This window comes from Salmo salar, chromosome ssa25, assembly GCF_905237065.1.
Source record: "Salmo salar chromosome ssa25, Ssal_v3.1, whole genome shotgun sequence".
In the NCBI taxonomy this organism is placed as follows: domain Eukaryota; kingdom Metazoa; phylum Chordata; class Actinopteri; order Salmoniformes; family Salmonidae; genus Salmo; species Salmo salar.
Genome location: NC_059466.1, coordinates 50,900,968 through 50,927,938, shown reverse-complemented (window position 1 = coordinate 50,927,938; position 26,971 = coordinate 50,900,968). Strand labels below are relative to the sequence as shown.

The following is a 26,971-nucleotide window of genomic DNA, read 5'->3' as shown; positions in this document are numbered from 1 at the left end:
CAGACCCCACAGTTATAAATGAAGACACCACCTTTCAGAGAGGTACTACAGACCCACAGACAGTTATAAATGAAGACACCACCTTTCAGAGAGGTACTACAGACCCACAGTTATAAATGAAGACACCACCTTTCAGAGAGGTACTACAGACCCACAGACAGTTATAAATGAAGACACCACCTTTCAGAGAGGAACTACAGACCCCACAGTTATAAATGAAGACACCACCTTTCAGAGAGGAACTACAGACCCACAGACAGTTATAAATGAAGACACCACCTTTCAGAGAGGAACTACAGACCCCACAGTTATAAATGAAGACACCACCTTTCAGAGAGGAACTACAGACCCACAGTTATAAATGAAGACACCACCTTTCAGAGAGGTACTACAGACCCACAGACAGTTATAAATGAAGACACCACCTTTCAGAGAGGAACTACAGACCCACAGACAGTTATAAATGAAGACAATACCTCCTTTCACAGTGGTACTACAGACCCACAGACAGTTATAAATGAAGACACCACCTTTCAGAGAGGTACTACAGACCCCACATTTATAAATGAAGACACCACCTTTCAGAGAGGAACTACAGACCCCACAGTTATAAATGAAGACACCACCTTTCAGAGAGAGGAACTACAGACCCACAGACAGTTATAAATGAAGACACAACCTTTCAGAGAGGAACTACAGACCCACAGACAGTTATAAATGAAGACACCACCTTTCAGAGAGGTACTACAGACCCACAGTTATAAATGAAGACACCACCTTTCAGAGAGGTACTACAGACCCCACAGTTATAAATGAAGACACCACCTTTCAGAGAGGTACTACAGACCCCACAGACAGTTATAAATGAAGACACCACCTTTCAGAGAGGTACTACAGACCCACAGACAGTTATAAATGAAGACACCACCTTTCAGAGAGGTACTACAGACCCCACAGTTATAAATGAAGACACCACCTTTCAGAGAGGTACTACAGACCCCACAGTTATAAATGAAGACACCACCTTTCAGAGAGGAACTACAGACCCCACAGTTATAAATGAAGACACCACCTTTCAGAGAGGAACTACAGACCCCACAGTTATAAATGAAGACACCACCTTTCAGAGAGGAACTACAGACCCACAGACAGTTATAAATGAAGACACCACCTTTCAGAGAGGAACTACAGACCCCACAGTTATAAATGAAGACACCACCTTTCAGAGAGGTACTACAGACCCACAGTTATAAATGAAGACACCACCTTTCAGAGAGGAACTACAGACCCCACAGTTATAAATGAAGACACCACCTTTCAGAGAGGTACTACAGACCCCACAGACAGTTATAAATGAAGACACCACCTTTCAGAGAGGTACTACAGACCCCACAGTTATAAATGAAGACACCACCTTTCAGAGAGGAATTACAGACCCCACAGACAGTTATAAATGAAGACACCACCTTTCAGAGAGGAACTACAGACCCACAGACAGTTATAAATGAAGACACCACCTTTCAGAGAGGAACTACAGACCCCACAGTTATAAATGAAGACACCACCTTTCAGAGAGGTACTACAGACCCACAGACAGTTATAAATGAAGACACCACCTTTCAGAGAGGAACTACAGACCCACAGACAGTTATAAATTAAGACACCACCTTTCAGAGAGGTACTACAGACCCCACAGACAGTTATAAATGAAGACACCACCTTTCAGAGAGGAACTACAGACCCCACAGTTATAAATGAAGACACCACCTTTCAGAGAGGAACTACAGACCCCACAGTTATAAATGAAGACACCACCTTTCAGAGAGGAACTACAGACCCACAGTTATAAATGAAGACACCACCTTTCAGAGAGGAACTACAGACCCCACAGTTATAAATGAAGACACCACCTTTCAGAGAGGTACTACAGACCCACAGACAGTTATAAATGAAGACACCACCTTTCAGAGAGGTACTACAGACCCACAGTTATAAATGAAGACACCACCTTTCAGAGAGGTACTACAGACCCACAGACAGTTATAAATCAAGACACCACGTTTCAGAGAGGAACTACAGACCCCACAGTTATAAATGAAGACACCACCTTTCAGAGAGGAACTACAGACCCCACAGTTATAAATGAAGACACCACCTTTCAGAGAGGAACTACAGACCCACAGACAGTTATAAATGAAGACACCACCTTTCAGAGAGGTACTACAGACCCCACAGTTATAAATGAAGACACCACCTTTCAGAGAGGAACTACAGACCCCACAGTTATAAATGAAGACACCACCTTTCAGAGAGGTACTACAGACCCCACAGACAGTTATAAATGAAGACACCACCTTTCAGAGAGGTACTACAGACCCCACAGTTATAAATGAAGACACCACCTTTCAGAGAGGAACTACAGACCCCACAGTTATAAATGAAGACACCACCTTTCAGAGAGGAACTACAGACCCCACAGTTATAAATGAAGACACCACCTTTCAGAGAGGTACTACAGACCCCACAGTTATAAATGAAGACACCACCTTTCAGAGAGGTACTACAGACCCACAGTTATAAATGAAGACACCACCTTTCAGAGAGGTACTACAGACCCACAGACATTTATAAATGAAGACACCACCTTTCAGAGAGGTACTACAGACCCACAGACAGTTATAAATGAAGACACCACCTTTCAGAGAGGAACTACAGACCCACAGACAGTTATAAATGAAGACACCACCTTTCAGAGAGGTACTACAGACCCCACAGTTATAAATGAAGACACCACGTTTCAGAGAGGAACTACAGACCCCACAGTTATAAATGAAGACACCACCTTTCAGAGAGGTACTACAGACCCCACAGTTATAAATGAAGACACCACCTTTCAGAGAGGAACTACAGACCCCACAGTTATAAATGAAGACACCACCTTTCAGAGAGGTACTACAGACCCACAGTTATAAATGAAGACACCACCTTTCAGAGAGGAACTACAGACCCCACAGTTATAAATGAAGACACCACCTTTCAGAGAGGAACTACAGACCCACAGACAGTTATAAATGAAGACACCACCTTTCAGAGAGGTACTACAGACCCACAGACAGTTATAAATGAAGACACCACCTTTCAGAGAGGAACTACAGACCCACAGTTATAAATGAAGACACCACCTTTCAGAGAGGTACTACAGACCCACAGACAGTTATAAATGAAGACACCACCTTTCAGAGAGGAACTACAGACCCACAGACAGTTATAAATGAAGACAATACCTCCTTTCACAGTGGTACTACAGACCCACAGACAGTTATAAATGAAGACACCACCTTTCAGAGAGGTACTACAGACCCCACAGTTATAAATGAAGACACCACCTTTCAGAGAGGAATTACAGACCCCACAGACAGTTATAAATGAAGACACCACCTTTCAGAGAGGTACTACAGACCCACAGACAGTTATAAATGAAGACACCACCTTTCAGAGAGGAACTACAGACCCCACAGTTATAAATGAAGACACCACCTTTCAGAGAGGTACTACAGACCCCACAGACAGTTATAAATGAAGACACCACCTTTCAGAGAGGTACTACAGACCCCACAGTTATAAATGAAGACACCACCTTTCAGAGAGGTACTACAGACCCCACAGTTATAAATGAAGACACCACCTTTCAGAGAGGTACTACAGACCCCACAGTTATAAATGAAGACACCACCTTTCAGAGAGGTACTACAGACCCACAGTTATAAATGAAGACACCACCTTTCAGAGAGGAACTACAGACCCACAGTTATAAATGAAGACACCACCTTTCAGAGAGGAACTACAGACCCCACAGTTATAAATGAAGACACCACCTTTCAGAGAGGTACTACAGACCCACAGACAGTTATAAATGAAGACACCACCTTTCAGAGAGGAACTACAGACCCACAGACAGTTATAAATTAAGACACCACCTTTCAGAGAGGAACTACAGACCCCACAGTTATAAATGAAGACACCACCTTTCAGAGAGGAACTACAGACCCCACAGTTATAAATTAAGACACCACCTTTCAGAGAGGTACTACAGACCCCACAGTTATAAATGAAGACACCACCTTTCAGAGAGGAACTACAGACCCACAGACAGTTATAAATGAAGACACCACCTTTCAGAGAGGTACTACAGACCCCACAGTTATAAATGAAGACACCACCTTTCAGAGAGGAATTACAGACCCACAGACAGTTATAAATGAAGACACCACCTTTCAGAGAGGTACTACAGACCCCACAGTTATAAATGAAGACACCACCTTTCAGAGAGGAACTACAGACCCCACAGTTATAAATGAAGACACCACCTTTCAGAGAGGTACTACAGACCCACAGTTATAAATGAAGACACCACCTTTCAGAGAGGTACTACAGACCCACAGTTATAAATGAAGACACCACCTTTCAGAGAGGTACTACAGACCCCACAGTTATAAATGAAGACACCACCTTTCAGAGAGGAACTACAGACCCACAGTTATAAATGAAGACACCACCTTTCAGAGAGGTACTACAGACCCACAGTTATAAATGAAGACACCACCTTTCAGAGAGGAACTACAGACCCCACAGTTATAAATGAAGACACCACCTTTCAGAGAGGAACTACAGACCCCACAGACAGTTATAAATGAAGACACCACCTTTCAGAGAGGTACTACAGACCCCACAGTTATAAATGAAGACACCACCTTTCAGAGAGGAACTACAGACCCCACAGTTATAAATGAAGACACCACCTTTCAGAGAGGAACTACAGACCCACAGACAGTTATAAATGAAGACACCACCTTTCAGAGAGGTACTACAGACCCACAGTTATAAATGAAGACACCACCTTTCAGAGAGGTACTACAGACCCCACAGTTATAAATGAAGACACCACCTTTCAGAGAGGAACTACAGACCCCACAGTTATAAATGAAGACACCACCTTTCAGAGAGGAACTACAGACCCACAGACAGTTATAAATGAAGACACCACCTTTCAGAGAGGAACTACAGACCCCACAGTTATAAATGAAGACACCACCTTTCAGAGAGGAACTACAGACCCCACAGTTATAAATGAAGACACCACCTTTCAGAGAGGAACTACAGACCCCACAGTTATAAATGAAGACACCACCTTTCAGAGAGGTACTACAGACCCCACAGACAGTTATAAATGAAGACACCACCTTTCAGAGAGGTACTACAGACCCACAGACAGTTATAAATGAAGACACCACCTTTCAGAGAGGAACTACAGACCCCACAGTTATAAATGAAGACACCACCTTTCAGAGAGGAACTACAGACCCACAGACAGTTATAAATTAAGACACCACCTTTCAGAGAGGTACTACAGACCCCACAGACAGTTATAAATGAAGACACCACCTTTCAGAGAGGTACTACAGACCCCACAGTTATAAATGAAGACACCACCTTTCAGAGAGGTACTACAGACCCCACAGACAGTTATAAATGAAGACACCACCTTTCAGAGAGGAACTACAGACCCCACAGTTATAAATGAAGACACCACCTTTCAGAGAGGAACTACAGACCCACAGACAGTTATAAATGAAGACACCACCTTTCAGAGAGGTACTACAGACCCACAGACAGTTATAAATGAAGACACCACCTTTCAGAGAGGTACTACAGACCCACAGTTATAAATGAAGACACCACCTTTCAGAGAGGTACTACAGACCCACAGACAGTTATAAATCAAGACACCACGTTTCAGAGAGGTACTACAGATCCCACAGTTATAAATGAAGACACCACCTTTCAGAGAGGAACTACAGACCCCACAGTTATAAATGAAGACACCACCTTTCAGAGAGGTACTACAGACCCCACAGACAGTTATAAATGAAGACACCACCTTTCAGAGAGGTACTACAGACCCCACAGTTATAAATGAAGACACCACCTTTCAGAGAGGTACTACAGACCCCACAGTTATAAATGAAGACACCACCTTTCAGAGAGGAACTACAGACCCCACAGTTATAAATGAAGACACCACCTTTCAGAGAGGAACTACAGACCCCACAGTTATAAATGAAGACACCACCTTTCAGAGAGGTACTACAGACCCACAGTTATAAATGAAGACACCACCTTTCAGAGAGGTACTACAGACCCACAGACATTTATAAATGAAGACACCACCTTTCAGAGAGGTACTACAGACCCACAGACAGTTATAAATGAAGACACCACCTTTCAGAGAGGTACTACAGACCCACAGACAGTTATAAATGAAGACACCACCTTTCAGAGAGGAACTACAGACCCCACAGTTATAAATGAAGACACCACCTTTCAGAGAGGAATTACAGACCCCACAGTTATAAATGAAGACACCACCTTTCAGAGAGGAATTACAGACCCCACAGACAGTTATAAATGAAGACACCACCTTTCAGAGAGGTACTACAGACCCACAGACAGTTATAAATGAAGACACCACCTTTCAGAGAGGAACTACAGACCCCACAGTTATAAATGAAGACACCACCTTTCAGAGAGGTACTACAGACCCCACAGACAGTTATAAATGAAGACACCACCTTTCAGAGAGGTACTACAGACCCCACAGTTATAAATGAAGACACCACCTTTCAGAGAGGTACTACAGACCCCACAGTTATAAATGAAGACACCACCTTTCAGAGAGGTACTACAGACCCCACAGTTATAAATGAAGACACCACCTTTCAGAGAGGTACTACAGACCCACAGTTATAAATGAAGACACCACCTTTCAGAGAGGAACTACAGACCCCACAGTTATAAATGAAGACACCACCTTTCAGAGAGGAACTACAGACCCACAGACAGTTATAAATGAAGACAATACCACCTTTCAGAGTGGTACTACAGACCCACAGACAGTTATAAATGAAGACACCACCTTTCAGAGAGGTACTACAGACCCACAGTTATAAATGAAGACACCACCTTTCAGAGAGGTACTACAGACCCACAGACAGTTATAAATGAAGACACCACCTTTCAGAGAGGTACTACAGACCCCACAGTTATAAATGAAGACACCACCTTTCAGAGAGGTACTACAGACCCCACAGTTATAAATGAAGACACCACCTTTCAGAGAGGTACTACAGACCCCACAGTTATAAATGAAGACACCACCTTTCAGAGAGGAACTACAGACCCCACATTTATAAATGAAGACACCACCTTTCAGAGAGGAACTACAGACCCACAGACAGTTATAAATGAAGACACCACCTTTCAGAGAGGAACTACAGACCCACAGACAGTTATAAATGAAGACACCACCTTTCAGAGAGGAACTACAGACCCCACAGTTATAAATGAAGACACCACCTTTCAGAGAGGTACTACAGACCCCACAGTTATAAATGAAGACACCACCTTTCAGAGAGGAACTACAGACCCCACAGTTATAAATGAAGACACCACCTTTCAGAGAGGTACTACAGACCCACAGACAGTTATAAATGAAGACACCACCTTTCAGAGAGGAACTACAGACCCACAGACAGTTATAAATGAAGACACCACCTTTCAGAGAGGAACTACAGACCCCACAGTTATAAATGAAGACACCACGCTTTCAGAGAGGAACTACAGACCCCACAGTTATAAATGAAGACACCACCTTTCAGAGAGGTACTACAGACCCCACAGTTATAAATGAAGACACCACCTTTCAGAGAGGAACTACAGACCCACAGACAGTTATAAATGAAGACACCACCTTTCAGAGAGGAACTACAGACCCCACAGACAGTTATAAATGAAGACACCACCTTTCAGAGAGGAACTACAGACCCCACAGTTATAAATGAAGACACCACCTTTCAGAGAGGTACTACAGACCCACAGACAGTTATAAATGAAGACACCACCTTTCAGAGAGGAACTACAGACCCCACAGTTATAAATGAAGACACCACCTTTCAGAGAGGAACTACAGACCCACAGACAGTTATAAATGAAGACACCACCTTTCAGAGAGGAACTACAGACCCCACAGTTATAAATGAAGACACCACCTTTCAGAGAGGTACTACAGACCCCACAGTTATAAATGAAGACACCACCTTTCAGAGAGGAACTACAGACCCCACAGTTATAAATGAAGACACCACCTTTCAGAGAGGAACTACAGACCCACAGACAGTTATAAATGAAGACAATACCACCTTTCAGAGAGGTACTACAGACCCACAGACAGTTATAAATGAAGACACCACCTTTCAGAGAGGTACTACAGACCCCACAGTTATAAATGAAGACACCACCTTTCAGAGAGGAACTACAGACCCCACAGTTATAAATGAAGACACCACCTTTCAGAGAGGTACTACAGACCCACAGACAGTTATAAATGAAGACACCACCTTTCAGAGAGGAACTACAGACCCCACAGTTATAAATGAAGACACCACCTTTCAGAGAGGTACTACAGACCCCACAGTTATAAATGAAGACACCACCTTTCAGAGAGGTACTACAGACCCACAGTTATAAATGAAGACACCACCTTTCAGAGAGGAACTACAGACCCCACAGTTATAAATGAAGACACCACCTTTCAGAGAGGAACTACAGACCCACAGTTATAAATGAAGACACCACCTTTCAGAGAGGTACTACAGACCCCACAGTTATAAATGAAGACACCACCTTTCAGAGAGGAACTACAGACCCACAGACAGTTATAAATGAAGACACCACCTTTCAGAGAGGTACTACAGACCCACAGTTATAAATGAAGACACCACCTTTCAGAGAGGTACTACAGACCCCACAGTTATAAATGAAGACACCACCTTTCAGAGAGGTACTACAGACCCCACAGTTATAAATGAAGACACCACCTTTCAGAGAGGTACTACAGACCCCACAGTTATAAATGAAGACACCACCTTTCAGAGAGGTACTACAGACCCCACAGTTATAAATGAAGACACCACCTTTCAGAGAGGTACTACAGACCCACAGACAGTTATAAATGAAGACACCACCTTTCAGAGAGGTACTACAGACCCCACAGTTATAAATGAAGACACCACCTTTCAGAGAGGTACTACAGACCCCACAGTTATAAATGAAGACACCACCTTTCAGAGAGGAACTACAGACCCCACAGTTATAAATGAAGACACCACCTTTCAGAGAGGAACTACAGACCCACAGTTATAAATGAAGACACCACCTTTCAGAGAGGTACTACAGACCCCACAGTTATAAATGAAGACACCACCTTTCAGAGAGGAACTACAGACCCACAGACAGTTATAAATGAAGACACCACCTTTCAGAGAGGTACTACAGACCCCACAGTTATAAATGAAGACACCACCTTTCAGAGAGGTACTACAGACCCCACAGTTATAAATGAAGACACCACCTTTCAGAGAGGTACTACAGACCCCACAGTTATAAATGAAGACACCACCTTTCAGAGAGGTACTACAGACCCACAGACAGTTATAAATGAAGACACCACCTTTCAGAGAGGTACTACAGACCCCACAGTTATAAATGAAGACACCACCTTTCAGAGAGGTACTACAGACCCACAGTTATAAATGAAGACACCACCTTTCAGAGAGGTACTACAGACCCCACAGTTATAAATGAAGACACCACCTTTCAGAGAGGAACTACAGACCCCACAGTTATAAATGAAGACACCACCTTTCAGAGAGGAACTACAGACCCCACAGTTATAAATGAAGACACCACCTTTCAGAGAGGAACTACAGACCCCACAGTTATAAATGAAGACACCACCTTTCAGAGAGGAACTACAGACCCCCACAGTTATAAATGAAGACACCACCTTTCAGAGAGGAACTACAGACCCACAGACAGTTATAAATGAAGACACCACCTTTCAGAGAGGAACTACAGACCCCACAGTTATAAATGAAGACACCACCTTTCAGAGAGGAACTACAGACCCACAGACAGTTATAAATGAAGACACCACCTTTCAGAGAGGTACTACAGACCCACAGTTATAAATGAAGACACCACCTTTCAGAGAGGAACTACAGACCCCACAGTTATAAATGAAGACACCACCTTTCAGAGAGGTACTACAGACCCCACAGACAGTTATAAATGAAGACACCACCTTTCAGAGAGGTACTACAGACCCCACAGTTATAAATGAAGACACCACCTTTCAGAGAGGAATTACAGACCCCACAGACAGTTATAAATGAAGACACCACCTTTCAGAGAGGAACTACAGACCCACAGACAGTTATAAATGAAGACACCACCTTTCAGAGAGGAACTACAGACCCACAGACAGTTATAAATGAAGACACCACCTTTCAGAGAGGTACTACAGACCCACAGACAGTTATAAATGAAGACACCACCTTTCAGAGAGGTACTACAGACCCACAGTTATAAATGAAGACACCACCTTTCAGAGAGGTACTACAGACCCCACAGTTATAAATGAAGACACCACCTTTCAGAGAGGTACTACAGACCCACAGACAGTTATAAATGAAGACACCACCTTTCAGAGAGGAACTACAGACCCACAGACAGTTATAAATTAAGACACCACCTTTCAGAGAGGAACTACAGACCCCACAGTTATAAATGAAGACACCACCTTTCAGAGAGGAACTACAGACCCACAGACAGTTATAAATGAAGACACCACCTTTCAGAGAGGTACTACACAGACCCCACAGACAGTTATAAATGAAGACACCACCTTTCAGAGAGGAACTACAGACCCCACAGTTATAAATGAAGACACCACCTTTCAGAGAGGAACTACAGACCCCACAGTTATAAATGAAGACACCACCTTTCAGAGAGGAACTACAGACCCCACAGTTATAAATGAAGACACCACCTTTCAGAGAGGAACTACAGACCCACAGACAGTTATAAATGAAGACACCACCTTTCAGAGAGGTACTACAGACCCACAGACAGTTATAAATGAAGACACCACCTTTCAGAGAGGTACTACAGACCCCACAGTTATAAATGAAGACACCACCTTTCAGAGAGGTACTACAGACCCCACAGTTATAAATGAAGACACCACCTTTCAGAGAGGAACTACAGACCCACAGACAGTTATAAATGAAGACACCACCTTTCAGAGAGGTACTACAGACCCACAGTTATAAATGAAGACACCACCTTTCAGAGAGGAATTACAGACCCCACAGTTATAAATGAAGACACCACCTTTCAGAGAGGAACTACAGACCCCACAGTTATAAATGAAGACACCACCTTTCAGAGAGGAACTACAGACCCCACAGTTATAAATGAAGACACCACCTTTCAGAGAGGAACTACAGACCCCACAGTTATAAATGAAGACACCACCTTTCAGAGAGGAACTACAGACCCCACAGTTATAAATGAAGACACCACCTTTCAGAGAGGTACTACAGACCCCACAGTTATAAATGAAGACACCACCTTTCAGAGAGGAACTACAGACCCCACAGTTATAAATGAAGACACCACCTTTCAGAGAGGTACTACAGACCCCACAGTTATAAATGAAGACACCACCTTTCAGAGAGGTACTACAGACCCACAGTTATAAATGAAGACACCACCTTTCAGAGAGGTACTACAGACCCACAGACATTTATAAATGAAGACACCACCTTTCAGAGAGGTACTACAGACCCACAGACAGTTATAAATGAAGACACCACCTTTCAGAGAGGAACTACAGACCCACAGACAGTTATAAATGAAGACACCACCTTTCAGAGAGGTACTACAGACCCCACAGTTATAAATGAAGACACCACGTTTCAGAGAGGAACTACAGACCCCACAGTTATAAATGAAGACACCACCTTTCAGAGAGGTACTACAGACCCCACAGTTATAAATGAAGACACCACCTTTCAGAGAGGGACTACAGACCCACAGTTATAAATGAAGACACCACCTTTCAGAGAGGAACTACAGACCCCACAGTTATAAATGAAGACACCACCTTTCAGAGAGGAACTACAGACCCACAGACAGTTATAAATGAAGACACCACCTTTCAGAGAGGGACTACAGACCCACAGTTATAAATGAAGACACCACCTTTCAGAGAGGTACTACAGACCCCACAGTTATAAATGAAGACACCACCTTTCAGAGAGGAACTACAGACCCACAGACAGTTATAAATGAAGACACCACCTTTCAGAGAGGAACTACAGACCCCACAGTTATAAATGAAGACACCACCTTTCAGAGAGGAACTACAGACCCCACAGTTATAAATGAAGACACCACCTTTCAGAGAGGTACTACAGACCCACAGTTATAAATGAAGACACCACCTTTCAGAGAGGTACTACAGACCCCACAGTTATAAATGAAGACACCACCTTTCAGAGAGGTACTACAGACCCCACAGTTATAAATGAAGACACCACCTTTCAGAGAGGAACTACAGACCCACAGACAGTTATAAATGAAGACACCACCTTTCAGAGAGGTACTACAGACCCACAGACAGTTATAAATGAAGACACCACCTTTCAGAGAGGAACTACAGACCCCACAGTTATAAATGAAGACACCACCTTTCAGAGAGGAATTACAGACCCCACAGACAGTTATAAATGAAGACACCACCTTTCAGAGAGGTACTACAGACCCACAGACAGTTATAAATGAAGACACCACCTTTCAGAGAGGAACTACAGACCCCACAGTTATAAATGAAGACACCACCTTTCAGAGAGGTACTACAGACCCCACAGACAGTTATAAATGAAGACACCACCTTTCAGAGAGGTACTACAGACCCCACAGTTATAAATGAAGACACCACCTTTCAGAGAGGAACTACAGACCCCACAGTTATAAATGAAGACACCACCTTTCAGAGAGGAACTACAGACCCCAACAGTTATAAATGAAGACACCACCTTTCAGAGAGGTACTACAGACCCACAGTTATAAATGAAGACACCACCTTTCAGAGAGGAACTACAGACCCCACAGTTATAAATGAAGACACCACCTTTCAGAGAGGAACTACAGACCCCACAGTTATAAATGAAGACACCACCTTTCAGAGAGGTACTACAGACCCACAGACAGTTATAAATGAAGACACCACCTTTCAGAGAGGTACTACAGACCCACAGACAGTTATAAATGAAGACACCACCTTTCAGAGAGGAACTACAGACCCCAGACAGTTATAAATGAAGACACCACCTTTCAGAGAGGAACTACAGACCCCAGACAGTTATAAATGAAGACACCACCTTTCAGAGAGGAACTACAGACCCCACAGTTATAAATGAAGACACCACCTTTCAGAGAGGAACTACAGACCCACAGACAGTTATAAATGAAGACACCACCTTTCAGAGAGGAATTACAGACCCCACAGTTATAAATGAAGACACCACCTTTCAGAGAGGAACTACAGACCCCACAGTTATAAATGAAGACACCACCTTTCAGAGAGGTACTACAGACCCACAGACAGTTATAAATGAAGACACCACCTTTCAGAGAGGTACTACAGACCCCACAGTTATAAATGAAGACACCACCTTTCAGAGAGGTACTACAGACCCACAGACAGTTATAAATGAAGACACCACCTTTCAGAGAGGAACTACAGACCCCACAGTTATAAATGAAGACACCACCTTTCAGAGAGGAACTACAGACCCACAGACAGTTATAAATGAAGACACCACCTTTCAGAGAGGTACTACAGACCCACAGACAGTTATAAATGAAGACACCACCTTTCAGAGAGGAACTACAGACCCCACAGTTATAAATGAAGACACCACCTTTCAGAGAGGTACTACAGACCCACAGTTATAAATGAAGACACCACCTTTCAGAGAGGTACTACAGACCCACAGACAGTTATAAATGAAGACACCACCTTTCAGAGAGGAACTACAGACCCACAGACAGTTATAAATGAAGACACCACCTTTCAGAGAGGAACTACAGACCCCACAGTTATAAATGAAGACACCACCTTTCAGAGAGGAACTACAGACCCACAGTTATAAATGAAGACACCACCTTTCAGAGAGGAACTACAGACCCACAGTTATAAATGAAGACACCACCTTTCAGAGAGGTACTACAGACCCCACAGTTATAAATGAAGACACCACCTTTCAGAGAGGTACTACAGACCCACAGACAGTTATAAATGAAGACACCACCTTTCAGAGAGGAACTACAGACCCACAGACAGTTATAAATTAAGACACCACCTTTCAGAGAGGAACTACAGACCCCACAGTTATAAATGAAGACACCACCTTTCAGAGAGGAACTACAGACCCCACAGTTATAAATTAAGACACCACCTTTCAGAGAGGTACTACAGACCCACAGACAGTTATAAATGAAGACACCACCTTTCAGAGAGGTACTACAGACCCCACAGTTATAAATGAAGACACCACCTTTCAGAGAGGAATTACAGACCCCACAGTTATAAATGAAGACACCACCTTTCAGAGAGGAACTACAGACCCCACAGTTATAAATGAAGACACCACCTTTCAGAGAGGTACTACAGACCCACAGACAGTTATAAATGAAGACACCACCTTTCAGAGAGGTACTACAGACCCCACAGTTATAAATGAAGACACCACCTTTCAGAGAGGTACTACAGACCCACAGACAGTTATAAATGAAGACACCACCTTTCAGAGAGGAACTACAGACCCCACAGTTATAAATGAAGACACCACCTTTCAGAGAGGAACTACAGACCCACAGACAGTTATAAATGAAGACACCACCTTTCAGAGAGGTACTACAGACCCACAGACAGTTATAAATGAAGACACCACCTTTCAGAGAGGAACTACAGACCCCACAGTTATAAATGAAGACACCACCTTTCAGAGAGGTACTACAGACCCGACAGTTATAAATGAAGACACCACCTTTCAGAGAGGTACTACAGACCCACAGACAGTTATAAATGAAGACACCACCTTTCAGAGAGGAACTACAGACCCACAGACAGTTATAAATGAAGACACCACCTTTCAGAGAGGAACTACAGACCCCACAGTTATAAATGAAGACACCACCTTTCAGAGAGGAACTACAGACCCCACAGTTATAAATGAAGACACCACCTTTCAGAGAGGTACTACAGACCCCACAGTTATAAATGAAGACACCACCTTTCAGAGAGGTACTACAGACCCACAGTTATAAATGAAGACACCACCTTTCAGAGAGGAACTACAGACCCCACAGTTATAAATGAAGACACCACCTTTCAGAGAGGAATTACAGACCCACAGACAGTTATAAATGAAGACACCACCTTTCAGAGAGGAACTACAGACCCCACAGTTATAAATGAAGACACCACCTTTCAGAGAGGAATTACAGACCCCACAGTTATAAATGAAGACACCACCTTTCAGAGAGGAATTACAGACCCACAGACAGTTATAAATGAAGACACCACCTTTCAGAGAGGAACTACAGACCCCACAGTTATAAATGAAGACACCACCTTTCAGAGAGGAACTACAGACCCCACAGTTATAAATTAAGACACCACCTTTCAGAGAGGTACTACAGACCCCACAGTTATAAATGAAGACACCACCTTTCAGAGAGGAACTACAGACCCACAGACAGTTATAAATGAAGACACCACCTTTCAGAGAGGTACTACAGACCCCACAGTTATAAATGAAGACACCACCTTTCAGAGAGGTACTACAGACCCACAGACAGTTATAAATGAAGACACCACCTTTCAGAGAGGTACTACAGACCCCACAGTTATAAATGAAGACACCACCTTTCAGAGAGGTACTACAGACCCACAGTTATAAATGAAGACACCACCTTTCAGAGAGGTACTACAGACCCACAGACAGTTATAAATGAAGACACCACCTTTCAGAGAGGAACTACAGACCCCACAGTTATAAATGAAGACACCACCTTTCAGAGAGGTACTACAGACCCACAGACAGTTATAAATGAAGACACCACCTTTCAGAGAGGAACTACAGACCCCACAGTTATAAATGAAGACACCACCTTTCAGAGAGGTACTACAGACCCCACAGTTATAAATGAAGACACCACCTTTCAGAGAGGTACTACAGACCCACAGTTATAAATGAAGACACCACCTTTCAGAGAGGTACTACAGACCCACAGACAGTTATAAATGAAGACACCACCTTTCAGAGAGGAACTACAGACCCCACAGACAGTTATAAATGAAGACACCACCTTTCAGAGAGGAACTACAGACCCACAGACAGTTATAAATGAAGACACCACCTTTCAGAGAGGAACTACAGACCCACAGACAGTTATAAATGAAGACACCACCTTTCAGAGAGGAACTACAGACCCCACAGACAGTTATAAATGAAGACACCACCTTTCAGAGAGGTACTACAGACCCCACAGTTATAAATGAAGACACCACGTTTCAGAGAGGTACTACAGACCCACAGTTATAAATGAAGACACCACCTTTCAGAGAGGAACTACAGACCCACAGTTATAAATGAAGACACCACCTTTCAGAGAGGAATTACAGACCCCACAGTTATAAATGAAGACACCACCTTTCAGAGAGGTACTACAGACCCCACAGTTATAAATGAAGACACCACCTTTCAGAGAGGAACTACAGACCCCACAGTTATAAATGAAGACACCACCTTTCAGAGAGGTACTACAGACCCCACAGTTATAAATGAAGACACCACCTTTCAGAGAGGAACTACAGACCCCACAGTTATAAATGAAGACACCACCTTTCAGAGAGGAACTACAGACCCACAGACAGTTATAAATGAAGACACCACCTTTCAGAGAGGTACTACAGACCCACAGACAGTTATAAATGAAGACACCACCTTTCAGAGAGGTACTACAGACCCCACAGTTATAAATGAAGACACCACCTTTCAGAGAGGTACTACAGACCCACAGTTATAAATGAAGACACCACCTTTCAGAGAGGTACTACAGACCCACAGACAGTTATAAATGAAGACACCACCTTTCAGAGAGGAACTACAGACCCACAGTTATAAATGAAGACACCACCTTTCAGAGAGGTACTACAGACCCACAGTTATAAATGAAGACACCACCTTTCAGAGAGGAACTACAGACCCCACAGTTATAAATGAAGACACCACCTTTCAGAGAGGAACTACAGACCCCACAGTTATAAATGAAGACACCACCTTTCAGAGAGGTACTACAGACCCCACAGTTATAAATGAAGACACCACCTTTCAGAGAGGAACTACAGACCCCACAGTTATAAATGAAGACACCACCTTTCAGAGAGGTACTACAGACCCCACAGTTATAAATGAAGACACCACCTTTCAGAGAGGTACTACAGACCCACAGTTATAAATGAAGACACCACCTTTCAGAGAGGAACTACAGACCCCACAGTTATAAATGAAGACACCACCTTTCAGAGAGGTACTACAGACCCCACAGACAGTTATAAATGAAGACACCACCTTTCAGAGAGGAACTACAGACCCACAGTTATAAATGAAGACACCACCTTTCAGAGAGGTACTACAGACCCCACAGTTATAAATGAAGACACCACCTTTCAGAGAGGAACTACAGACCCCACAGACAGTTATAAATGAAGACACCACCTTTCAGAGAGGAACTACAGACCCCAGACAGTTATAAATGAAGACACCACCTAAGGACTCCAGAGTCTACAAGCCAGGAGTTTCTGTACATTTACATCAGTCGATGATTCATAGACCACATTAAGTTTTTTTTTTATAGTCCAACAGAAAGTATTATTTTAAAAGCAGTCATTAATCTGTTAAAGCACATAAAAGTTGACCACATTGATACCCTCACAAATCTAACCCCTAGTCTCAGCGCATGGGACTCAGGCCAAATGTAGTGCACTATAAAGGGAATAGGGTGTCATTTACGACTCACACTCCGCCTCTCAGGACTCACCCTCAGCCTCTCAGGACTCACCCTCAGCCTCTCAGGACTCACCCTCCGCCTCTCAGGACTCACCCTCCGTCTCTCAGGACTCACCCTCCGCCTCTCAGGACTCACCCTCAGCCTCTCAGGACTCACCCTCAGCCTCTCAGGACTCACCCTCCGCCTCTCAGGACTCACCCTCAGCCTCTCAGGACTCACCCTCAGCCTCTCAGGACTCACCCTCCGCCTCTCAGGACTCACCCTCCGTCTCTCAGGACTCACCCTCCGCCTCTCAGGACTCACCCTCAGCCTCTCAGGACTCACCCTCAGCCTCTCACGACTCACCCTCCGTCTCTCAGGACTCACCCTCGGCCTCTCAGGACCCACCCTCCGCCTCTCAGGACTCACCCTCCGCCTCTCAGGACTCACCCTCGGCCTCTCAGGACCCACCCTCCGCCTCTCAGGACTCACCCTCCGCCTCTCAGGACTCACCCTCGGCCTCTCAGGACCCACCCTCCGCCTCTCAGGACTCACCCTCCGCCTCTCAGGACTCACCCTCCGCCTCTCAGGACCCACCGTCCGCCTCTCAGGACTCACCCTCCGCCTCTCAGGACCCACCCTCAGCCTCTCAGGACTCACCCTCCGTCTCTCAGGACTCACCCTCCGCCTCACCCTCCGCCTCTCAGGACTCACCCTCCGCCTCTCAGGACTCACCCTCCGTCTCTCAGGACTCACCCTCCGTCTCTCAGGACTCACACTCAGCCTCTCAGGACTCACCCTCAGCCTCTCAGGACTCACCCTCAGCCTCTCAGGACTCACCCTCCGCCTCTCAGGACTCACCCTCCGCCTCTCAGGACTCATCCTCAGCCTCTCAGGACTCACCCTCAGCCTCTCAGGACTCACCCTCCGTCTCTCAGGACTCACCCTCCGCCTCTCAGGACTCACCCTCCATCTCTCAGGACTCATCCTCAGCCTCTCAGGACTCACCCTCAGCCTCTCAGGACTCACCCTCCGTCTCTCAGGACTCACCCTCCGCCTCTCAGGACTCACCCTCCATCTCTCAGGACTCACCCTCAGCCTCTCAGGACTCACCCTCCATCTCTCAGGACTCACCCTCAGCCTCTCAGGACTCACCCTCCGTCTCTCAGGACCCACCCTCAGCCTCTCTTAGTACGTCTCTCAGGACTCACCCTCAGCCTCTCAGGACTCACCCTCCGTCTCTCAGGACTCACCCTCAGCCTCTCAGGACTCACCCTCCGTCTCTCAGGACCCACCCTCAGCCTCTCTTAGTACGTCTCTCAGGACTCACCCTCCGCCTCTCAGGACTCACCCTCAGCCTCTCAGGACTCACCCTCCGCCTCTCAGGACTCACCCTCCGTCTCTCAGGACTCACCCTCAGCCTCTCTTAGTACGTCTCTCAGGACTCACCCTCAGCCTCTCAGGACTCACCCTCCGTCTCTCAGGACTCACCCTCAGCCTCTCAGGACTCACCCTCCGTCTCTCAGGACCCACCCTCAGCCTCTCTTAGTCGTCTCTCAGGACTCACCCTCCGCCTCTCAGGACTCACCCCCAGCCTCTCAGGACTCACCCTCCGCCTCTCAGGACTCACCCTCCGCCTCTCAGGATTCACCCTCCTCCTCTCAGGACTCACCCTCGGCCTCTCAGGACTCACCCTCGGCCTCTCAGGACTCACCCTCGGCCTCTCAGGACTCACCCTCCGCCTCTCAGGACTCACCCTCCGTCTCTCAGGACTCACCCTCCGTCTCTCAGGACTCACCCTCAGCCTCTCAGGACTCACCCTCCGTCTCTCAGGACTCACCCTCAGCCTCTCAGGACTCACCCTCCGTCTCTCAGGACTCACCCTCAGCCTCTCAGGACTCACCCTCCGCCTCTCTTAGTCCGTCTCTCAGGCCTCACCCTCCGTCTCTCAGGCCTCACCCTCCGTCTCTCAGGACTCACCCTCGGCCTCTCAGGACTCCCCCTACGCCTCTCTTAGTCCGTCGCTCAGGCCTCACCCTCCGTCTCTCAGGCCTCACCCTCGGCCTCTCAGGCCTCACCCTCCTTCTCTCAGGCCTCACCCTCGGCCTCTCAGGACTCACCCTCCGCCTCTCAGGACTCACCCTCGGCCTCTCAGGACTCACCCTCCGCCTCTCAGGACTCACCCTCGGCCTCTCAGGACTCACCCTCCGTCTCTCAGGACTCACCCTCCGTCTCTCAGGACCCACCCTCAGCCTCTCTTAGTACGTCTCTCAGGCCTCACCCTCCGTCTCTCAGGACTCACCCTCCGCCTCTCAGGACTCCCCCTCCGTCTCTCAGGACTCACCCTCCGCCTCTCAGGACTCACCCTCCGTCTCTCAGGACTCACCCTCAGCCTCTCAGGACTCACCCTCTCAGGACTCACCCTCCGCCTCTCAGGACTCACCCTCAGCCTCTCAGGACTCACCCTCCGCCTCTCAGGACTCACCCTCCGTCTCTCAGGACTCACCCTCCGCCTCTCAGGACTCACCCTCAGCCTCTCAGGACTCACCCTCCGTCTCTCAGGACTCACCCTCAGCCTCTCAGGACTCACCCTCCGTCTCTCAGGACTCACCCTCAGCCTCTCAGGACTCCCCCTCCATCTCTCAGGACTCACCCTCAGCCTCTCAGGACTCACCCTCCGTCTCTCAGGACCCACCCTCCGCCTCTCTTAGTCCGTCTCTCAGGCCTCACCCTCCGTCTCTCAGGACTCCCCCTACGCCTCTCTTAGTCCGTCGCTCAGGCCTCACCCTCCGCCTCTCAGGACTCACCCTCCGCCTCTCAGGACTCACCCTCCGCCTCTCAGGACTCACCCTCCTTCTCTCAGGACTCACCCTCGGCCTCTCAGGACTCACTCTCCGCCTCTCAGGACTCACCCTCGGCCTCTCAGGACTCACCCTCAGCCTCTCAGGACTCACCCTCAGCCTCTCAGGACTCACCCTCCGCCTCTCAGGACTCACCCTCAGCCTCTCAGGACTCACCCTCAGCCTCTCAGGACTCACCATCAGCCTCTCAGGACTCACCCTCCGCCTCACCCTCCGCCTCTCAGGACTCACCCTCGGCCTCTCAGGACTCACCCTCAGCCTGGGGACAGTATTCAGACCTGGTTCAGGGTTGTAAGCCCAGAGGACAGTATTCAGACCTGGTTCAGGGTTGTAAGCCCAGGGGACAGTATTCAGACCTGGTTCAGGGTTGTAAAGCCCAGAGGACAGTATTCAGACCTGGTTCAGGGTTGTAAAGCCCAGAGGACAGTATTCAGACCTGGTTCAGGGTTGTAAAGCCCAGGGGACAGTATTCAGACCTGGTTCAGGGTTGTCAGCCCAGGGGACAGTATTCAGACCTGGTTCAGGGTTGTAAAGCCCAGGGGACAGTATTCAGACCTGGTTCAGGGTTGTAAAGCCCAGGGGACAGTATTCAGACCTGGTTCAGGGTTGTAAAGCCCAGAGGACAGTATTCAGACCTGGTTCAGGGTTGTAAAGCCCAGAGGACAGTATTCAGACCTGGTTCAGGGTTGTAAAGCCCAGAGGACAGTATTCAGACCTGGTTCAGGGTTGTAAAGCCCAGGGGACAGTATTCAGACCTGGTTCAGGGTTGTAAAGCCCAGAGGACAGTATTCAGACCTGGTTCAGGGTTGTCAGCCCAGGGGACAGTATTCAGACCTGGTTCAGGGTTGTAAAGCCCAGAGGACAGTATTCAGACCTGGTTCAGGGTTGTAAAGCCCAGAGGACAGTATTCAGATCTGGTTCAGGGTTGTAAAGCCCAGGGGACAGTATTCAGACCTGGTTCAGGGTTGTAAGCCCAGGGGACAGTATTCAGACCTGGTTCAGGGTTGTAAAGCCCAGAGGACAGTATTCAGACCTGGTTCAGGGTTGTAAGCCCAGAGGACAGTATTCAGACCTGGTTCAGGGTTGTAAAGCCCAGGGGACAGTATTCAGACCTGGTTCAGGGTTGTAAGCCCAGGGGACAGTATTCAGACCTGGTTCAGGGTTGTAAGTCCATGGGACAGTATTCAGACCTGGTTCAGGGTTGTAAAGCCCAGAGGACAGTATTCAGACCTGGTTCAGGGTTGTAAAGCCCAGAGGACAGTATTCAGACCTGGTTCAGGGTTGTAAGCCCAGAGGACAGTATTCAGACCTGGTTCAGGGTTGTAAAGCCCAGGGGACAGTATTCAGACCTGGTTCAGGGTTGTAAGCCCAGGGGACAGTATTCAGACCTGGTTCAGGGTTGTAAAGCCCAGAGGACAGTATTCAGACCTGGTTCAGGGTTGTAAAGCCCAGAGGACAGTATTCAGACCTGGTTCAGGGTTGTAAGTCCAGGGGACAGTATTCAGACCTGGTTCAGGGTTGTAAAGCCCAGGGGACAGTATTCAGACCTGGTTCAGGGTTGTAAGCCCAGGGGACAGTATTCAGACCTGGTTCAGGGTTGTAAAGCCCAGGGGACAGTATTCAGACCTGGTTCAGGGTTGTAAAGCCCAGAGGACAGTATTCAGACCTGGTTCAGGGTTGTAAAGCCCAGGGGACAGTATTCAGACCTGGTTCAGGGTTGTAAAGCCCAGAGGACAGTATTCAGACCTGGTTCAGGGTTGTAAAGCCCAGAGGACAGTATTCAGACCTGGTTCAGGGTTGTAAAGCCCAGAGGACAGTATTCAGACCTGGTTCAGGGTTGTAAGCCCAGAGGACAGTATTCAGACCTGGTTCAGGGTTGTAAAGCCCAGAGGACAGTATTCAGACATGGTTCAGGGTTGTAAAGCCCAGAGGACAGTATTCAGACATGGTTCACGGTTGTAAAGCCCAGGGGACAGTATTCAGATCTGGTTCAGGGTTGTAAAGCCCAGAGGACAGTATTCAGACCTGGTTCAGCGTTGTAAAGCCCAGGGGACAGTATTCAGACCTGGTTCAGGGTTGTAAAGCCCAGGGGACAGTATTCAGACCTGGTTCAGGGTTGTAAAGCCCAGAGGACAGTATTCAGACCTGGTTCAGGGTTGTAAGCCCAGGGGACAGTATTCAGACCTGGTTCAGGGTTGTAAAGCCCAGAGGACAGTATTCAGACCTGGTTCAGGGTTGTAAGTCCAGGGGACAGTATTCAGACCTGGTTCAGGGTTGTAAAGCCCAGAGGACAGTATTCAGACCTGGTTCAGGGTTGTAAAGCCCAGGGGACAGTATTCAGACCTGGTTCAGGGTTTTAAAGCCCAGGGGACAGTATTCAGACCTGGTTCAGGGTTGTAAAGCCCAGAGGACAGTATTCAGACCTGGTTCAGGGTTGTAAAGCCCAGGGGACAGTATTCAGACCTGGTTCAGGGTTGTAAAGCCCAGAGGACAGTATTCAGACCTGGTTCAGGGTTGTAAAGCCCAGGGGACAGTATTCAGACCTGGTTCAGGGTTGTAAAGCCCAGAGGACAGTATTCAGACCTGGTTCAGGGTTGTAAAGCCCAGGGGACAGTATTCAGACCTGGTTCAGGGTTGTAAAGCCCAGGGGACAGTATTCAGACCTGGTTCAGGGTTGTAAAGCCCAGGGGACAGTATTCAGACCTGGTTCAGGGTTGTAAAGCCCAGGGGACAGTATTCAGACATGGTTCAGGGTTGTAAGCCCAGGGGACAGTATTCAGACCTGGTTCAGGGTTCATGTTCAAATGGCTGTTACATCGACCCCCCCATTCCCCCGTCTTTCAGACCTGGCCGATGGCTGTTACATCAAAGCCCGAGTACCACTCTTCATATTTTCAATCATGGTGGTGGCTGCATCATGTTATGGGTATGCTTGTCATTGACAAAAAAAAAATGGAATAGAGTTAAGCACAGGCAGGATAATAACTGAAACACAAATATACAACCGGAATTTCTTACCAAGACGATATTGAATGATACGCTTTTCTCTAGATCTCATGTTTGTTCATTTACACACAGAAGTTAAAGCGTCGGTCTATACGGTCATCTTTCCCCCCCTTCCATTCTCCATGCTGGTAAATTGTCAGTTTGTCACGTCCTCTCGCCGTGAGGATGCCTGCCTATCGAGTTGTTCCTACACCACATATGGTCCCAGAGACCTACCATCTGGGAGGGGTCACCCCTGTGAGGGGTCGTGGAGGGGTCACCCCTGTGAGGGGTCGTGGAGGGGTCACCCCTGTGAGGGGTCGTGGAGGGGTCACCCCTGTGAGAGGTCATGGAGGGGTCAGCCCTGTGAGGGGTTGTGGAGGGGTCACCCCTGTCAGGGGTCGTAAAGGGGTCATCCCTTTGAGGGGTCGTGGAGGGATCACCCTGTGAGGGGTCGTGGAAGGGTCAACCCTGTGAGAGGTCATGGAGGGGTCACCCCTGTGAGGGGTCGTGGAGGGGTCACCCCTGTGAGAGGTCATGGAGGGGTCACCCTTGTGAGAGGTCATGGAGGGGTCACCCTGTGAGGGGTCGTGGAGGGGTCACCCCTGTGAGAGGTCATGGAGGGGTCACCCCTGTGAGAGGTCATGGAGGGGTCACCCCTGTGAGGGGTCATGGAGGGGTCACCCCTGTGAGAGGTCATGGAGGGGTCACCCCTGTGAGAGGTCATGGAGGGGTCACCCCATTGAGGGGTCAGAACTGCCAAACAGACCATCGTCTAAATGTCGGAATAATAAATTTCCCTGGGTCCTCCCACACCCCCTGACCCCTTATCCTTTAGTTCCCTGGGTCCTCCCACACCTCCTGACTCCCTATCCTTTAGTTCCCTGGGTCTTCCCACACCTCCTGACCCCCTATCCTTTAGTTCCCTGGGTCCTCCCACACCCCCTGACCCCCTATCCTTTAGTTCCCTGGGTCCTCCCACACCCCCTGACCCCCTATCCTTTAGTTCCCTGGGTCCTCCCACACCTCCTGACCCCCTATCCTTTAGTTCCCTGGGTCTTCCCACACCTCCTGACCCCCTATCCTTTAGTTCCCTGGGTCCTCCCACACCTCCTGACCCCCTATTCTTTAGTTCCCTGGGTCCTCCCACACTTCTACCCCCTGACCCCCTATCCTTTAGTTCCCTGGGTCCTCCCACACCCCCTGACCCCCTATCCTTTAGTTCCCTGGGTCCTCCCACACCCCCTGACCCTCTATCCTTTAGTTCCCTGGGTCCTCCCACACCCCCGACCCCCTATCCTTTAGTTCCCTGGGTTCTCCCACACCCCTGACCCCCTATCCTTTAGTTCCCTGGGTCCTCCCACACCCCCTGACCCCCTATCCTTTAGTTCCCTGGGTCCTCCCACACCTCTACCCTCTGACCCCCTATCCTTTAGTTCCCTGGGTCCTCCCACACCTCCTGACCCCCTATCCTTTAGTTCCCTGGGTCCTCCCACACCTCTACCCCCTGACCCCCTATCCTTTAGTTCCCTGGGTCCTCCCACACCTCTACCCTCTGACCCCCTATCCTTTAGTTCCCTGGGTCCTCCCACACCTCCTGACCCCCCTATCCTTTAGTTCCCTGGGTCCTCCCACACCTCTACCCCCTGACCCCCTATCCTTTAGTTCCCTGGGTCCTCCCACACCTCCTGACCCCCTATCCTTTAGTTCCCTGGGTCCTCCCACGCTTCTACCCCCTGACCCCTATCCTTTAGTTCCCTGGGTCCTCCCACACCTCCTGACCCCCTATCCTTTAGTTCCCTGGGTCCTCCCACACCTCTACCCCTGACCCCCTATCCTTTAGTTCCCTGGGTCCTCCCACACCTCCTGACCCCTTATCCTTTAGTTCCCTGGGTCCTCCCACACCCCTGACCCCTATCCTTTAGTTCCCTGGGTCCTCCCACACCTCCTGACCCCCTATCCTTTAGTTCCCTGGGTCCTCCCACACTTACCCTGACCCCCTATCCTTTAGTTCCCTGGGTCCTCCCACACCTCCTGACCCCCTATCCTTTAGTTCCCTGGGTCCTCCCACACCTCTACCCCCTGACCCCCTATCCTTTAGTTCCCTGGGTCCTCCCACACCTCTACCCTCTGACCCCCTATCCTTTAGTTCCCTGGGTCCTCCCACACCTCCTGACCCCCTATCCTTTAGTTCCCTGGGTCCTCCCACACCTCTACCCTCTGACCCCCTATCCTTTAGTTCCCTGGGTCCTCCCACACCTCCTGACCCCCTATCCTTTAGTTCCCTGGGTCCTCCCACAGCTCTACCCCCTGACCCCCTATCCTTTAGTTCCCTGGGTCCTCCCACGCTTCTACCCCCTGACCCCTATCCTTTAGTTCCCTGGGTCCTCCCACACCTCCTGACCCCCTATCCTTTAGTTCCCTGGGTCCTCCCACACCTCCTGACCCCCTATCCTTTAGTTCCCTGGGTCCTCCCACACCTCCTGACCCCCTATCCTTTAGTTCCCTGGGTCCTCCCACACCACCGCTGTAGGCCTAATGCTGTTTTATGCTGTGGTGATTGTTACATTGCCTAAATTCGTTCACAAAAGCAGAACGTCACATCGGACTAAAATCGGTTGGAGGCGTACCGAAGTGCACTACATATAGGGAATAGGGTGCCATTGGGGACACTACATAGGGAATGGGGTGCCATTTGGGACACTATATAGGGAATAGGGTGCCATTTGGGACACTATATAGGGAATAGGGTGCCATTTGGGACACTATATAGGGAATGGGGTGCCATTGGGGACACTATATAGGGAATAGGGTGCCATTGGGGACACTATATAGGGAATAGGGTGCCATTTAGGACACAGCCTCAGTGTTGTGGAGGCATACAGGTCTGGAATCAGTTTGATTGTGCTTTTATCTTCACTTAAAGGGCTCCTCAAGGTTATCAACCCCCGAACTATCTCCCTCCCACCACTATGATACGTACTGGATTGGAGAGCTGAGGAGTTGACCTCTATCTCTCCTCCTCTGATTGGCTGGAAGACGGAGACCTCAGCGTCATAGGGGTCTTGGCTGGGCCGTCCTGTTACTCCACCTCTGGGACTCAC

General features: G+C 47.9%; 1 protein-coding gene across 4 annotated transcripts in view; it reads right to left on the bottom strand.

Moving 5' to 3' along the window:
- pard3bb (par-3 family cell polarity regulator beta b) overlaps positions 1–26,971 on the bottom strand; it is a 631,603-nt gene that overhangs the window by 461,591 nt on the left and 143,041 nt on the right. For all 4 annotated transcript variants that reach the window (XM_045707870.1, XM_045707869.1, XM_045707871.1 and 1 more), the window contains one exon: positions 26,851–26,971. This exon is cut by the window's right edge and continues 45 nt beyond it. In XM_045707870.1, the coding sequence (XP_045563826.1) occupies positions 26,851–26,971 (121 nt within the window). The remainder of the gene's footprint in view (positions 1–26,850) is intronic.